The 18,028-nt window shown below is 36.6% G+C and overlaps 2 protein-coding genes across 2 annotated transcripts in view; both read right to left on the reverse strand.

Annotated features, from left to right (window-relative positions):
* LOC306882739 (potassium voltage-gated channel subfamily KQT member 5-like) overlaps nt 1-8,092 on the reverse strand; it is a 121,224-nt gene extending 113,132 nt beyond the window's left edge. The window contains exon 1 of the mRNA XM_079437591.1: nt 7,505-8,092. Coding sequence (XP_079293717.1) covers nt 7,505-7,839 — 335 coding nt within the window. The 5' untranslated portion in view covers nt 7,840-8,092. The remainder of the gene's footprint in view (nt 1-7,504) is intronic.
* A 7,246-nt stretch (nt 8,093-15,338) lies between these two features.
* The window catches only part of LOC306882270 (regulating synaptic membrane exocytosis protein 1-like), a 78,848-nt gene continuing 76,158 nt past the window's right edge, over nt 15,339-18,028 (reverse strand). Inside the window, 2 exon segments of the mRNA XM_079436784.1 lie at nt 15,339-17,722; nt 17,808-17,947. Coding sequence (XP_079292910.1) covers nt 17,507-17,722; nt 17,808-17,947 — 356 coding nt within the window. The 3' untranslated portion in view covers nt 15,339-17,506.

Below are 18,028 nucleotides of genomic sequence, written 5' to 3' on the forward strand. Positions count from 1 at the left end.
GCCAGTTTATGATCAATAAACTGGCATGCAATAGTTTGTGCATGCAAGCACAAACTAAAATGTGGTTTGATAGTTCAAATATAAAATAGTTCAAATGCTGTCCCTAAAATCAATTGTGTGGGTATCACTGAGGAAAATAGTGAAAAATGTAAGTATTTGAATTCCTGTCCTTCCAAATGTATTAAGTACCAATAATTTCACAAATATACCTCAAACCATACTTTAAAGCAGAATATGCTCAGTAACTTGTTCTGACTGATAAAAAGCTCTGCACATTGACTCCTGGAAGTTGCCTATAGCAGTCAGGTTGGATATTAGATTGCCTTTGAATTTTTTATGTCAAATGCTGCATTGAGGAAAATTAAATTTTTGACTGTTATATGCTTCAAAAGGTAAGCGAGCAATGGGCATGCTGTGTGAGCGCTCCAACTGATGTAATCCAAAATCCAAAATCTAGTACCTGTCCATGTAAATCAGATTGTATATAACCTCTAGGAACCAGAAAAAAAATATACACTCCAGAAAACCAAACAAATAGGTAGGAACTAACCAATAACCAGTTTCTCCAGAGCCTTGAGATGAGTTTAATGAACCTATAGTTCTACATTACGCTCCTGCAGTCATATTTATTTAGTGAAGTACTCCTCAATTTTAGCCTTCAGGCTCAAAACACAGCATGCTTTTTATATCACACAGTAATAAAGTCTCTGGCCTCTAGCTTGGACATTGGTTGCCATGGAAAAATGGCCACCATCCCTCTCAAAACTGTTTAACAATAGTGAGCTGGACAAGTATCCCAACACTGACTGAGCTATGAAAAGAACTAAATAAGGAGTACGTAATCTTCCAGCTCTCCAATGCCGCTTTATTGACAAGGTCGAATTGTCAATTAAAGGGAAATATTTTGTGTAAACAGTAGGACTTAACACAATCTCCTTCCAAACTGGAGTAAGCAGTCATCAGGGTTCAGAGGGGATTAGGACACATGGTGACCTTCTCTGTCATTTAACTAAACCAAGTAAGGAGCTTCTAAAGAACAAGCCTGAGAGCAACTGCCAACTGCCATGACATTTAGGGTAAAAAGTCCTCTAAGGTTTTAGTTTTGCTATAATGAACCATTTGGTTTAACACACCACTGCCCTAAATCCTATCTAATTATTTTATAAATGTATTTCTGGGCTTTTGACTTTCATTTACAAGATAGTGGTGAGAGAGACAGGAAAGTGTATTGGATTAATGGGGATAGTTCCAAAACATCTCTGATCCTTCAGAACGACGCCATCTAATTCAGATTCAGCTGCCTCATATTATCCAAAAGCACCCACAAGAACAAGATGGAGCTTTAATGAGTTATTTCTCATGTGTCTGATGACATATGGAAAAATTAGCATAGTTAAATGTATTTCATTAGCCACTAACACATGTGCAAAGACACCACTATTGCATCCCTTCAAAGGAGGCACATGCAATATTTCCACAACAAAAGCAGAATCTTTCAACTACAATTAAAGAGGCTTTGTGCATGATGCTGAGATGGCTTTTTAATTCCTCCCAGCTTGCTACAGCAACAGCGAGAAGAGATTTTGACATTTGATTCAACAGTTAAATAAACAAACTCCAGTCCGCTAAATATTATATTGTTCTTTATCAGCAGGTAAAACAAATCAAATGCAATCATGGCCCATTAACACAATGTACTAAAGGCAAAAATAAATTACAGGCATAACATGCAGTACACGAATATTGATATTCCCATTCATCCAGGAGAAACAGTGACCACAGGTCATTTTTATCATCTTAAAGATGGATGGCCGTGTGTTAATGGTCCTGGGTAACCGACCAAATAAAGCAGAAAGTATGTAAACTTTTTTTTTTTATAATTTTTTTCTATTCAGGCTAAATCTCCCTAAACCTTGTCTAATGATGGTTTGCAGACATCTGAGGAAAGGCAAAAGCAGAGAGAAGACAGACCCCATAAATGAATACTTTGCTAAATACTACCATTTGAATATTTGGAGATGGTATGAAATAAATTAAAATTATTTGCTATGTAACTTATTCCTGTGATGCCAAAGCTGAATTTTCAGCAGGCATTACTCCAGTCTTTAGAGTCACATGACCCTTCAGAAACCATTCTAATATGCTAATTTGGTGATCAAGAAACATTTTTTTTAATTATAATTAATGTTGAAAACATTACTTTTACTGTTATATTTGGTCAATTTAATGCATCCTTGCTTAATAAAATTATTAATGTAAAGATTACTGACCCAGATGGTATGTTGAATGGTATGTTTATGTGTATGTTAAATGAGTAGTATGTCCAAATATGCATAAACAGTAGCCAAAAAACACCTGGTTGAGCTATATTCAAAAATATATATATTTTTTAATAAATAATATACATATAATAAAGCTGAGGTTTTTCAATTTTAAGTGCAATAGGAACCAAGATGATGTTGTTCCTTAACCAACCAAGTTGTTCCTTAAATTGTACTTAACATCTGAGTCAATTATTGTCACAGTTGTTGTTAGTGCATCATAGATCCAAGAACAGGTCAAAGGTCAAAGACAGCATGATGGATGTAATATGTATAGTCCCACTATACATCTGCATACTAAAATGATCAAGATGACAAGTTCAGCAAATACTGTACACTTAAAGTACGTCAATTCAGACGCAGATAGAGATTACTTTATTATTCAGAAATAATATTATTTAGAAATTATTCAGAAAACCCTAAGGAAAATACTGACTAAATGTTATAATTCATAAGCTGTTGTAATCAGTTGAAACCAGACAGAGAGCTGTTAAATCAATCCAGTGCACACCTGTCTATACCCAAATACTGTGTTATCAGGGGAACCCCTTCATGCTGACAGGCAAGATCAAAGACAAAGAACATTGAGCAATGGAAGACCCCTATGCATTTCCCAGGAAGGCAATTACTATTTAGCCCAGTGTGCTTGGGCACTGCAGGGCAGGGCAGGGAAGCCCCTCTGGGTTGTGCCCGGCCACACAGACTACTTATGTTGCAGGGTTTGCTATTAAGAGAAGACGGCTGCCTCCATCAGTCAGCCCCCCTGTCAGCAAGGGCAACTAATATAAGACCACTTTTTGGATGTTTCACTACTCACCACTCAGTTAAAACTTTGAAATCAGCCGAACGTAATCACAAAGTTCTTGTGTTAACTGTAGCAAATGAATCTTTCTATTGATTTGTCATCTATATCATGAGAAACAATTACAGTGACAAAGTAGTTCTGTTGCCTTGAGAAACTGTTATTGGCTAATGGTCTCACTGTTATTAAACTTAATGCCAACATTAATTTTATTGAAAGTTTCGAGCAGCAATTGCTGTCCTATGGGCAGGCCCATGCTGCTTTTCTCTCAGCACAGCTGGCAACTCAACATGTTCATACAGTACCCCGTCTGATCAAACAGTGTCCTTTTCGAAAGCCTTTCCCCCTATCATTCATACTCCCACTGTAACACAGGCATGACACCCTGTTTTTTTTTTTTTACATTTTACATTTTTATGCATTTAGTAGACGCTTTTATCCAAAGCGACTTACATTGCATTCAAATTACAGTTTCTACATTTTATCAGCTCTTGCTTTCCCTGGGAATCGAACCCATGATCTTTTCGTTGCTAGCGCCATGCTCTACTATTTGAGCTACAGGAAAGCTTATTGCCTCCTCTTTGCACTTTTTCAAGATCTGTAACCTGTTTGTGTTTGTCTAAAACTTTTTTCCATTAAGTGAGAGCCAACTCTGTTTCCATATACCTTCCAACCGTAAGTAATAGCCGCTTGCGTCTTCAATTACAATAACGGTGGGAGTGAAAGTGACTGGGCCTTGTGGCCAGTGCATCAATAGCCTTCCCCATCAAACAAGTGTGTTAATCCTAAATGAAATCACAGTCTATAAAGCTCAAGAATAACATCACCTTCCTTTATTTCTTTGTCTCTCACAAATCCAGGTTTTAAAGGTTAAAAAACTGTTGCATAACACAAATGATAGTACTCTAAGAAAACTTGATTATGCAATCAGATGTGCTGGGAAATTGATATTTAATGTCAGTAGTACTGATTCAGTATATTTACACTAATTTGCAGTAAAAGGCAAATATGAAACTAAAGACTGGCATCTCCTAATTCCCCTTCCGAATTCCAGTGTAAGGGAAAAGATTAAATCTTAAAGGGGTGGTTGATTGTTTTTTTTCTAGGCTTGATTGTGTTTATGGGGTGCAGTCAAACACGCGTCCATGTAAAACGCTTCTCATAGCTATGTGAAAATAAGTGTATAATTGGAGCAGTTTGTTGGAGCTGACCTGACGATTTGAATGAGAGAGTATTAAGTATTAACAGTATTAAGAACCGCTGCTTTAAGACATATTATTTTGAAATTTGTGAATCCATTAGATTCGTTTGAAGACAGAATCGCCATTCATATATGAATAGATTTTTATGTGCACCCCTAGTTTTCTCTTCCTCTTCTCTAAAGCAGCACAACATGGCCTCGCCCCCTTCGTTACATGTTCCCGAGGGCGGGGTTTGTCTGGGTTTGTGACATATCGGACCCGGGAAGTAGCTCGTTGTAGTCCCTACGAGCCGTTTTTGTAGGCATTAAACTGACATAATTTTAAAAGACGATATCTCTGTTTGCATTGAACTTTCAGCGTCGTAACTTTGCAGATATTGTTTATGCTCAAACAGCAACATTACACACTAACTAACGTTAAAAAAGTGAAGTCGCTCTTGTATATATCACATTCTGCCTGTCTACTCGGGTCAGTGGCAAACTAGAGCACCTTCCTGAGTGCTCAGAGAACAAGAGACCCTTTTTGCTCTGTGTCACAGAGGAGACAGGAGACCATTACAGGTGGGAACTTTTAAATATTTTGTGACGATTTAAAAGCCATCGGTCAACGTGCAGTATAAATCACCCTCAACAACTCACAATTAAGTCAATCTGAGCCATCTAGGTAAACCATGCAGTTTTGTACAACAACCATGAAATGGAACACAGTTAGGAAATGTGAATGGGGAACTCAATGAACTTCTACCTCAAACCAGATGAATTCTCAGTCATACAAAGAGGGCTTGAATCTGACTATGGCATGACGTATACAGATGATTATGGCAGTGTTCACCTACTGTGCAATTTCCCTTTTTCAGTCTTAAAGAATGCATGTGATTTCTGAGGGGATAAAGGAAACTCAATGTGGCTTTAATAATGTAAGTGTTCATGATGGCAGCATAACGATTTCGTGTTGGTGAAACCAGTATTAATGCATATACGGAAATCTGAGTGTCAAATATGATTATCAGAGAGGATTATGTTTAGAATTAGCCCAGGCGATAATTTTTTTTGTTGTTGATATTGATACGGCATGGAAGCTTTAACCTTGGTGAAATGCGCTCAGCTGTGATTTTGTTGTCAGCTCATCACAAAGAAAAATTAGCTTGCTGGGTGAAAAAACAAAAAACATTTGCTGGGTGAGCAAACAACTGTGAGTAATTGATATGGCCACTGAAAATACTTTCCATTTAAAGAACCTGTTGAACAAAAAGTGCGTTATAGTCTCACACATAGTATAGTATAACACTATGTTGGATGCTAGATACTGTACATATAGTATGTTGGGGGTGTCTTGCTGAAAAACTCGTAGAATTGTAAAAAATAGAATTGTATCATTTGATTATCCAACACACAGAAAACATGATGGAAACATAATTTCAGACCTTCCAGTATCTAATCAATTTATAAAAGTAATTAAAAACAACTGACAATCACATTAGTCATTAGAAAACGCCCTATAGGTTGCATTAGACAAATATAGATATAGGTTGCATTACACATAATAGTAAATGAATCACACTCAGTAAATCTCAATAATGTTATTTCTGTGTTTTTTTTTAATTATTTGTTTATAGCTAATTGTTTGAATTAAATGGCACATTTTTTGAATTCTTAAATATTTCTTATAGCAATAAATTATCAAGCAACAGAAAGTGTGACAATTAATGACCTCTTTCGTCACCTATAAGAAATTTCATATTTCAACGATATCAAGCTCAAGCTCTAAATGGCACCTTCATAATTAATGATGAAATTAATCAGGCATTTGTTCATATGGTGACGTATGGTACTAACCCTAAAGCATACTGGCACAAGAGACAAATGTGCTAATAATTTTAATAATGTGCTGTATTTAGTAGTCTCTGTTTATTAAAAAGGATATGAGTACATGACGGAAACAGCAGAGAAGCAGCATACGGTTTGCTCAGGGCACAGTTTGTGGTTGTGATTGATTGTTCATTGACTTCAAACAGTCCCCCACGTCTTCTTTCACACAGCCTTTTGAAACCAATAGTCTCATAAGATTAAGATTTTCTTTATTAACTTATTTCTCATGACGAAAACTCTCATCACATTTAACACAGTGTTTCTTCCTGCGCACACAGCACACACACAATCCGAGTTTGACTTATGCACTTATGCAAATTTATATATGAATCAGAGGCTACAAATGCTTAATAAACATGTTCTAAAGCTTGTCAAAAACTAATTACTGTTAACAACCAATAGCAACTCATGTAAAAGCCACTTCCTTCCTCTGTTGATTTTTTTCCCCCTACTGATAGCATATTCAAACATAAGCCCAGTCCAAGTGTGCTGATTCTGTGATGTTTCTGACTAGTGTGGGACAATGCGTCGTTGCAGAAGTAACAACTTAACCTCCCTGACCTCAGCTGTCCTCTCAGCACAAATAAGACAACAACATCCTGTCTCGCAGCACAGAGCAACGTTCTCCAGTCTCACCATCCAACAGCTCGGCTTCCTCCTTGCACAAACGTTCCTAACAAAACGTCAACAGACGCAACCAATCTGAACATAAAAACTATGTCAGAATACATGCATTTTCCTTTAAACTGGGGTCATATAAAGAGAATCTCTTTCAGGGAGTTTACAGAAAATTTCTGAAAAGCCATTATCATAAATTTCCCAGTAACAGTAATGGCAAATACACACCATAAAGCAAACCCTCTGAGATCTTATTGGTGCGTTTAAAAGACAAACGGCCGAGTCTATCAAAGGCCACTGCTAGATAGTAAGTCAATGATCAAACATCTTAACTAGAACCATTTCTTAAAACCCAGAATTGGCATCAAATATGAGTTGAAAAAAGATAGTAATCAACATTTTGATCATAAGCAGTAGGCTAAATTTAATAACTAAGAGGACTGGCATATGAACTATGATATGAAAACACTGTACAGCAGATTGCAATTTTCTACATCCCTATATTCCTTTCATAAAACATTTAGACATACAACTGCTAATTATGTCAAACACAATGAGGATTCATTCCTCGAAGGAAAAGGAGACTTTTAAAACAAAGTGAATAAATATCACTTTAAGTAACAGGTGAACTCCAGTTGTGAGCATACATGATGTAGCCTAATCAATAGAAAGAGAAAGAACAATTTTACTTACACAAAAGCATGATAAATGAATGCCCAGGCTCGCGGTCTCTCCAGGACATTGTAGAGGTGGTTCTGGAGCTTCCTGTAGCGCGCGTTTCTCCTGCCGCTCTGCGCGCTGTAGACGAGCGGTTTCCCCAGCAAGCTCAACCGGGCGCCCTGCTTTCTCCTCTGGTTCTCCGAGCCTCCTGCACCTGTTGTGCCCGGCGCCGACAGCAGACTGTCGACTGTCCTGGTTGCGCTGTTCATCGTCCCACGACCGGCTTCAACATCTTTCATGCCATAGTGCTGCGAGGTCTTCATCCAGAGACCAGTGCCGCCCTCATCACCGCTGTGGTTGCGGGGCATCGCATCACCAGCGCGGGCTGGAAACGCGCGTCTGGCACCAGCGGTGCGCACATATAAAGAAACTGTACACGAGCTTCACAGTTCCCGGTGTAAAAACATTAGGTGCTTTATTGTTCTTCTTCTCTTTTTATCTTTTCGTTAAGGTTATATACAACAGGATATTCTACTGAAAAGTGCAGGTATACAACTCATTTGCAGATAAGCTATGAAAGATTTGGTAAAGTTATGAACCTTCAGATGACTCAAGCAATCTGCTCCCGCCGCCGTGAAACTGGAGTTTTGAAGGAGCGTCACCATGTCAGTGGAGGAGATTTGGCTAGGGGAGGGCATCACCCGCGCGCGCTCTCGATTTCTCTCCCTCTCTCTGGGCTACTGTAAACCACTGGCTACTGTATTCTAGTTCAAATGTCCTGACAAGATCTAATGTAGGACTTAAACACATACACGACAAGCAAATTATGAGTTTCATGAAGCGTGGGCTTCAGGGCGCGAATTAGGCTACTTTCAGGTCATTTTTAAGACAGTTTCTGTCAATCTCTTCTTTAAAATGTCATTTTAGAATTCATACTCAATATTTAATTGCGATTGATTCTCAGGTGCTTTGGCATCGTGCCCATTTATGTTATCTACATTTAAGCCTGGGGATATCTGTCATCATTGATAGAAACATTTATCTAACACCGCTGTGCCCACATCATCATTACCTACTCACTGTGGTGGCAGAACAGATTCTCCTCAAAAGACTCTTTATAGAAACACCAAACAAATACACTTTCTGGGTTTCAAAACAGGGCTCAACTGAAAAGGCTTCAGTCTGATCCGTGATCCAGAGGAGCCTCTGCCAGACAAATCACGTGATCCGAAAAGAAATACAATGCAAACGCCGATAAGCGGCATACTACAGTTTAATTAGCAGGTAAACTGAATGTTTTATGACGTGAACGTTATTTAATTATATTCTACATATTTAACTGTTTCGCTTAGTCTAGCTAGCATTCGTAAGAATGTTTCTTCTTGACTCTGTTACACTGTAAAAAAAAAAAAAAAAAAAAAAAAAACTAATCCGTAAAATACAGAAAAAGTAGGGTACTGCAGCTCATAACACAAAACATTATCCATTAATTTTACGGAAATTTCTATTTAGCTACTCTAAAACACAATGCGATGAAGTGTAAAATTCAAAATACTGGTAAAACACGTGTAAAAAATTAATACGGAAAAAATCCTTCAAATTATACAGTAGCATGGCCATATATTATTTTTCTTTTCTTTTTTTTAAATAGTGTACATTTCGTTTTCAGTTGCCCTTTTAGGCTATGCCTTGTTTTTCACTCTTTTTTATTAGATAAAGCCAATTCAAATACTTTGGCATTAACAATAACAATTATTTGTCGTGCCAATAAAGTACATTAAATACACTGCACAGATCAAGGCACAAAGTCAAAGCATAATATATATCAGACTGTAAGACTGAAATGCTGAGAAATATACAAGAGAAATGCAAAAGCATTACATAAAGAGACAGAGTGTGTCTGTCTGCTCCTGTGTGTGTGTGTGTGTGTGTGTGTGTGTGTGTGTGTAAGAAAGTAAGATGCCAAACGCAGCTGTTCAGCGCTTCACTGATTGTCTTTGTAATTCAGGGAAATCTTCCAGGATAACATTATCATTGGAACCTTACATTGCAGTGTTACAATCTAATACCGTCACTGTAATGCAAATCTCTTTCTACATGATCACAATATCTAAATTAATAATCATATTAATAAATCAGCAAATATGGTTACAGCATTATTCTTCAGGTCATATCAGGCTTGGACATACATAATAGACCATGTATCAGCATCTTGTTTCATACTTTTTACAAACTTGTTCACATGCATGAGAAATTAGACAATCATTTCTTTTTTTTTTTTTACAAGCCTTTAAGTTGAAATTTTGTGCTTAATGTGCCAATAGCACGGATACAAAATCTGTACTATTTCTCAGACTAAGAATAGAGTTACAGTATATTAATTATGCCATATGAGCTTTTCTTGCTGTACAAAAGCGGTTTAAGTTTTCATTAGCAAAACTGCCAAAAGTATAACAGAAAGGCATAAACTAAATGAACAAGAACACCTATTGTGTTTACAATACAAATACTATACATTTCATTGAGTTTATTTAGTGATCCTGGCAGTGCAAACTTGGGCTTAATATAATTTGGAATTGCAAGTTATTATAAGAAAGAAATTTACTGTAAGCAAAGCTCAAATCTACAGCTGTATTTGGATGGTAAAAATGTCTACATATGAACTTAAAGCATAAACTCTTATGGACAGGACATTGTTATCCTAATGTAATCCTTTTCTTTTTGGTACTACGTTTTTTACATTATTACGACCATAAAAACGTATTTCAATATTTTGTTATTATTATTGTGTGGATAGGTCTCCAAAAAGGAATCATTCACAGCTAACAACAACACACTCTAGTGGTGTGAGTCTGTTAATACAGACTTGAATATACCCTATTCATTTACAAAGCATTGATACAAACCCTGGCAAAAATTATGGAATCACCATAATTAGATGTTGTTTACCCAATTTTTTTTATTTCATAACAAATAAACGAATCACAGAGATCACACTATTTTTGTTTAATAATTCAATAATATTTTAATATATATATATTAAACTCTTTTAATTAATGAACATTTCTTTTCCATATCAAGTAGAGGAAAAAAATATGGAATCATTCAATGTTGAGGAAAAAATTATGGAATCATCTATACCAAAACACACAGTTAGTACTTTGTTTCTCCTCCTCTTGCTTTTATGACAGCCTGAATTCTTTGGGGCATGGACTTCACTAATGAAAAACAATATACTTCACCAAGCTGGATTCAACTTTGTCAAAAAGCAGGTGACAGATCAGCTTTGCAAGATGGAGCCTTGTCATGGACCAGTTTTTCTCAATTTCCACCATAAATTTTCAGTCGGATTGAGATTCGGACTGTTTGCTGGCCATGTCATCGAGTTGATATGCCTTTCCTGAAGAAAAGCTTTAACATTCTTTGAATCATCACAAAACTTATTTTCTATTGATGGAATGAGATAAGTGTCCAAAATGTCAATGTACACTTGTGCATTGACTGTTGAGGTAAGAAGTATTGTCATTTCCCCAGGTCCTTTTCTTCAGGCAGTCATCTTTATACATTTCATTAGAATGGCACCAGACAAAAGTTCCAGCATCATTTCCTTGTCCAATCCAGATTCGGGATTCATCACTGAATATCACTTTCCAATCATCCACACTCCATGACTGCTTCTCTAGCCCACTGTAACCTTGTTTTCTTCTGTTTAGTTAATGCTGGTTTTCGTTTGGCTTTTCTATATTTAAATCTCATTTCATTCAGCCGATTTCTTACAGTTCTGTCACACACATTGACTCCTGTTTCCATCCATTTGTTTTTCGATATTGTTTCGTTGTGAATTTTCTATTTTCAAGGCAAATTGCTTTGAGTTTTCTATCCTGTCTTCCTTACGTGCATCATATTTTAGAAACAGCTGACTGGGAACATCCAACTTCTTTTGCCACACTCCGTGATGGATTTTCTTCTTGGAGGAGTTTTATAATAATTTAAACAGACAGCTCTCTTGTTGGGGCCATGTTTCCTTTCAATTAGCCAAGTCCAACAGCTCGTTAAGGTCTGGAAGCACTCTCTTTTAACTGCTGACTAATTAGCATTTTAGAAATGTGTCGGAATTTATTTCAGAAATGCAAATTACAAGCTGATTCCATATTTTTCTTCCTTAACATTGAATGATTCCATAATTTTTTCCTCTACTTAATATGGAAAACAATTTTCCATTCATTAAAATGTTTTAACTTAATTAGTTTGAGGTATGTTTCACATAAACAAAGTGTTGAATTAGCAAGCAAAAATGATTTCGTGTCATTTCTGTGATTTGTTGACTTGATATAAATTCAAAACAAAGTGTGGTGATTCCATCATTTTTTGCCAGGGGTTGTAAAAGTGTGAAATATAGCTAAAAACCATAACAGCTTTAAAAAATAGCCTAATTAAAATAAAACTTACTGCCGCTATTACTGTTGTAATAGTGTGGTTCCTCGCAGCTTATATGATGTAGGCCTACCTATATTACCATTGTATGCCAAGCTTATAAGAAATCACAATCAAATTAACATCACAATAAATCAGATTCACTGATTTAGATGTTAGGTTAAACTGTAAAAACTAAGTCTTGGTTTGGCCATAAGATCTGTGAATTAACAGAGAGTTTACTAAAGCCTCTAATGATAGGGCCTACTCCAATCCATCAACCTGAAACACATTTCTGAAGAATGTAAGTATATGGCACTGTGGTGAGGGATAGTGAGAACCCAGACAAATTCTCCAATAACCCCTGTCATAAAATAGCTATAAAGATTATATGGCCAATGGGATCAAGGCAAAGAGAAATGAGTAACGAGACTTAAAATATTAACAAAAGATTCATTTGAAGTATGGAGCGCAAGATATGCTTTTTACATATTTGCAAGACTGACTATAAATCAAATGTTTTAAAAATGTTTGAAATCTTTTCACGCCACTGGTTTCATTTCCCAGGCAAAACAGACACTTTCCATTAACAGCTGACTGGCACTGCACCAGCACTAAGTTTATGAATGTAGCCTATACTTACTGAATGCCTTTTTGACACAGTCCACCGCTGACTGGTTCACCTGTTCACACGAGACAACGCGAACCATTGCAGATACCTTCAGCAGAGTTTGTTATAAGCTAATGATGAACCTTCAACTCATAAACTTTCATTTAAAACGGGTATCACTAAAAATAACGATAACTTGCAGTTCCATTAGACGATTCCCTCAGAAAGCACTCTGTTTGATTCAGTGAGTTCAGTGAATCATTTGTTTCAAACTATTCAGGGCGCGTATCAAACTGCCACGTGATTTCAGTAAACGAGGCTTCGTTACGTTTCAAAATATTTCAGAATGACAGGTTTGGAACTACTTGAGGGTGAGTAAATGATGACAAAATTTTCATTTCTGGGTGAACTATCCCTTTAAGGACAGGTGGAGATTTACTATATTCAGACCTACAGTAAATGGGGGGGAAACTAAGCCCTCGTTTAATCTATTTTTATGAAATAGAGTAAAATGAATGAGTGAAAATATTTCAGAGCTTCTAAAAAATGTCTGAGCTTCAAAAACATTAATTAGGCTTTTTGTTATTGTCTTGTTTGATTTCCTTATATGCTGACTGTCTTGATTCTTTTTTCAGGAAGTTTCTAAAGCAGCTTTCCTTATTTTCATTTAGTTTAACTTGATGCACTACAATAACTTAAACTTAAATCAAATCTACATACGCCTACATATTTAGAAAAAATAAAACAATGCAAATAAAAACAACAAAATTGCTAAAAATACAAAAAATAAAAATTTAAATGTAAAATATAAAAATAAAAACTAGGACCTCAATGATAAAATAACACTGCCTGGAAGCAGGTGTATTTTCCTTCCCTCTTTTTTTCTGCTTTGTTTTCACTTTCGAGTTTTTTTTTGTTGTTTTTTTACACAAAATTATAAAAAGTTTTAAATTTATAAAATAAATGTTAAATTTATAATAAATTTTAAATAGATGAAAGTAGCATACAAGTGTCTGAAATGTTGCATAATGCCTTTATAGTGTGTCGTATTTATGAAAATATTTTTATTATATACACAACCATTGTTTAATCACTGCTAATTATTATTTTTTTTATTGCTAAACATGCAGACAGTTGAACCATTTTAAAGTAGCAAGTTATAACAACAAAGTACAAATATGTGGCAGATATTTTATGTCCATTTAAACCAAATTTGCCCCTGGCTGCTGGAATGTTCCCAATTAGCATCTGAAAATCCACAACAACTTCCTGCACTGAATTTTTCACGCTGTAGCTTCCATTACACGGATATTTCCCAGTTACAAATCATCTTGTTATTCACTGTCTTTTTTATTTCTTCCTGTTAAAGCTGATCTGATTCAACCGCTTGCACATTGTTGGACCCGAACGATGGTACGGCTTGTGTTGTCCACTTACCACATTCTCGGCATCAGGTGGACCATCTGCAGTGGACCAAAATAGGTCTTGTCTCAAAAACACACCTGGTTTCCAGCTGCTGACATTCTTGACGCTTTCTTTCTCCAAAAAATCTAAATAAAAAACAGGGGCATTGAGCGTACCCTGCTCCTATAGGCCATGTTTGTCTTCATAATTTAAATTTAACATGAAAAAAATTAAAGCTACAAAACAAAAATATTGCCTTAGCAACTAACTGAAATAAATTTAAATTTAACTTAAAAAGTTTAAATGGAAGAAAAATGACTAAAACGTAAAATGAAAACTGAAATATAAAAATGAAAGCTTCAAAATATTACTAAATATATAAATAATATTATAGAGTAGGTAACCAAAGATATTTTATAAATACAGTACATTCATCAAATTCCCCTTCTTTAATTTTTCTTTTGATGTATTTTTGATTCTGATTCTATGAGAAAAATGCATTTTATTTATACCTGCTCTTTTGTTATTTTAATGTTTTAAAGCCTTTTATTGTTTGCACTTTCATGTCTTCATTTTCTGTCTCTGTCATTTCTATTTATAATCTTTGTGTAAAATCTCGGAAGCCTTTTAAATCTCAGAATATGCACCCTTTGAAAGTACTATTCACATTTTGAAGGAAATATGAAATCCTTAAGAAAGGATACCACACCAGTGACCGCTTTTGTACCCCTTTATTTTGGATAGTTTCTTGCCTCATTATTGTTCAACATTATTGTCTGTTTTTGACTCCAGTTTTAAATTTATGATTTGGTTCATGAAAAAAACAGCACTGTTTTATTACAGTCCAACTAACTGTACAATGACGTCATGATTCCTGACATGAATTTAGCAATTGTTAAACAGTGACCTTGCACGACTGTAAATAAATAAACAAACAAACCGAAATAAACCCTAAACAAAAGGAAGGAACAGTGTAATGCTATTTGTCTCCACGCGGTGGAAAGATTGGATTATGATTAGCTAGAGCAGGGGTGTCAAACTCAGTTCCTGGAGGGCCAAGCCTGCTCCAACACACAAACCATGTAGTTTTCAAATAAGCCTAAATGACATGATTAGCTGGATCAGGTGTGTTTAATTAGGGTTGCATCTAAACTCTGCAGGGCTGTGGCCCTTCAGGAACCGAGTTTGACACCCCTGAGCTAGAGTATGATGCATTGGTGGACAAGACGCTACTGGACAGACCTTGATTTGGTTTGAGGGCATGGGCAAAATGTTAAGTCATTAATAATTTTGAATTGTTAAAATATTTAGTACACAAATATTCTTACACCTTTTAAATGATAATAGATTATAAATGTAACATACAATTAAAAAGCTTGTAACATGTATTTAAAAACCAAAATACATAATTAAAAAAAAAATCAGTACACACATTTTCTTCCACACAGTCTTTTATTTGTAAATAATAAAAATGAACTCTTGAATATAAAACATACACATTATTTGAGCCACGTCTGCTGTACAAACAAGAAATGTTGCAGTGAATACTTTCAATTTTGTTTCAGTGGAACACACGAACTGTAAACAATCAGTATCCTTGAATAATACTGACAAAGTAAATAAGTCTGCCGTAACCAGGCATATAAAGTAAACTTCTCATTGAAACGAGGATTCGTGAGCATTTATGGTAACGCAACAGGTCGATAGAGGTCCAAATTTCTCTCGCCAGATTGGGCATCACTAAAACAAAACTTTGGAGGCATCCCTTCTTCCGCTCAGCAGAACCAAGAGACAGAGCACTGATCCATTAACTTGAATGGGGCCGCTTTGTAAATATAAGTAAAATTCTTTGCAGACTCATATTTACAATATATGCATGTACGTAAGCAATGTTTACTTGATAGACTCTGTTTCAATATCAATATATCTCTAAGTCATTGTGATTTTCATAATTATATTCCATATACAGATAGCTCTAGTTTTTATACAGATTATCTACCTTAGTTTTAGCCCCACAGTAGTACAGACTACAGTGAACACCAACATCTTCAATAAAATAGGGCCTTGTGTTTGCTCAGTACTACAGTACAGCACTTATTTATCCATCCAGGGTTTAAAAAAAAAGGAAAAGGAAATCAAACTATTCAAAAATTCTTATAGACATTCAGCCCCAAAATAAGGCCTGTGTGTATGGCTGAACCCGGCCAAATGCCCACACATGGAATGAATGGCTTAGTTTTATTTGATAATCTATTTATATCAAGTACAAGCAAACTGTACAAGTACATGCAACATACAAGCTGGCCTACAGTTTGTGGAACTAACACACACTTATTGTAGTCTCTTTTTTTCTCATCTGTCTTGTTTTACAAAATGTGCATGCAACTTGGAACAGTTCCAGATTCATGCTGTTCCCCTCATTGGTGGCATCTGTTCCCCTTGTTGGAACATATCACTGTCACATTCAAAATGCTCAGGGGGGATCTGTGAGATTGGTTTTATAATCAACTAAACTGATGACAAACTGCTAAAAATATCTTTAGTTTTTTTCATCTTTTTATGTATTACCTTTAATCCCCAAAAGCTTGAACTTTTTCTCTTTTTTGTTCAAAAATCAAGCATTTGTGCTTGCATTAAAATAATATAAACTCTAGTCGGGTAGAAATTCTAATATCGGTATGTACAGGTCCTTTACCAAATGGAATAGAATTAAAAGTGCTCGGAAATGCCTGTAAGATATGATTTGTGATCGCGTGAAACCTGGTAATCGAACGTGTTAGTGAGCTGTTAAATGATAGTGGCATCTTTTTACAGTCCCGGTGAATCGAATACAAGTGGTTTTGTGTCTTCCATGAAGCTCGTATGACACAAATGTCAGAAAACATGAATCATGTTTTCACATTCTCCAAAGTGTGCCTATTTACCAAATCAACATTAACGTGAAAAGGCAAAGCAGTCGGTGGCGACTGCTGTAAACAGACTTAAAAGGTTCTCATGCGTCTCCCTGCCTTCTTAAACGCAAAAGCACACTCTCGCACACACACACACACACACACACACGCCACAGTCACACAATCTGAGTCTGAGTTCGTGCCAGACCGGCACACGGCGGGGCCTCGGATGCAGCATCCGTGATGCAGAGAGGAAACTCTCTGAGAAGACTAAATCTTGAACTTTAACCCTCGACCTCTGGTCTTTCAGCAGAGGGACTTCCTGAAAGTGCAATATAGAGGCGGGGCAGTGCTGTCCTCTCTCTCTCTCCAACACATGAGAAAATAAATGCACTGACTGACCAGAGCAATCTAGGCTACCGGCGCCACTGTGGGCTCCGCTTCCTGTCAGACATTTTGGCTGCCTCTCCCTTCCTTCTCTTTTTTTATTTGGGTCGAATTGTCATCTCAGCAACAAAACATGCAGAAAAGGAGCAGAGTGGATCAAAGGAAATCTCTACAACCCAAAGATCAAAAGTAAAAGAGAGAAGTGATTGTCAGGCTTCAGCAAAAAGCTTTGATCATGATTCTGTCCATCTGTCTCTTTATCTGCCGCTCTGGTTCTGATTGTTGCCTCGGGTCCTTGGTCCACTGGGTCGTGCGTTTCCTGTCCGTTCACTAGGACCTGATGCCCGGCGGCCCTGAAGACTCCAGCGAGGTCTGGGAAGCGCGACGAGTGAGAGGAGCTAACGTCGGGTCGACCAATGATGAAGGGGGAAACAGTTTGTACCAACCGATAACTGTGCTAGAAAGATCCAGCTCCTCTAAAAGAATCTGGGCGACTCCCATGAAACATTTGTGGTCCATGCGGCCGTAATCTCCCCAGACTATTACCTGAAGACACATTCGGTGGTCAGTACGCACAAATGTTGGACTTTGGAGGCATATTAAAAACAGACGAATGAAATTCGCTTCCTACCTGGAGAACTTTACCCTGCGGACTCTCCTCAAACAACAGTGATTGCTGATACAAGGGATCGAGCGTTTTCCGTGCAATCTTGGTTTTCTTTTTGGCTTTGCACGCTCCGTTATCCAGCAAATAGACCTTGACATAGGGAGCTGTGAAGAGCAGATGTAGTGCTCAACTAGGGTTGGTCAGGCAGTTAAAGTGCCTGGTGGTGGCACATGTCATATTTACAA

The sequence above is a fragment of the Barbus barbus genome (genome assembly GCF_936440315.1).
Source record: "Barbus barbus genome assembly, chromosome: 16".
NCBI lineage: Eukaryota > Metazoa > Chordata > Actinopteri > Cypriniformes > Cyprinidae > Barbus > Barbus barbus.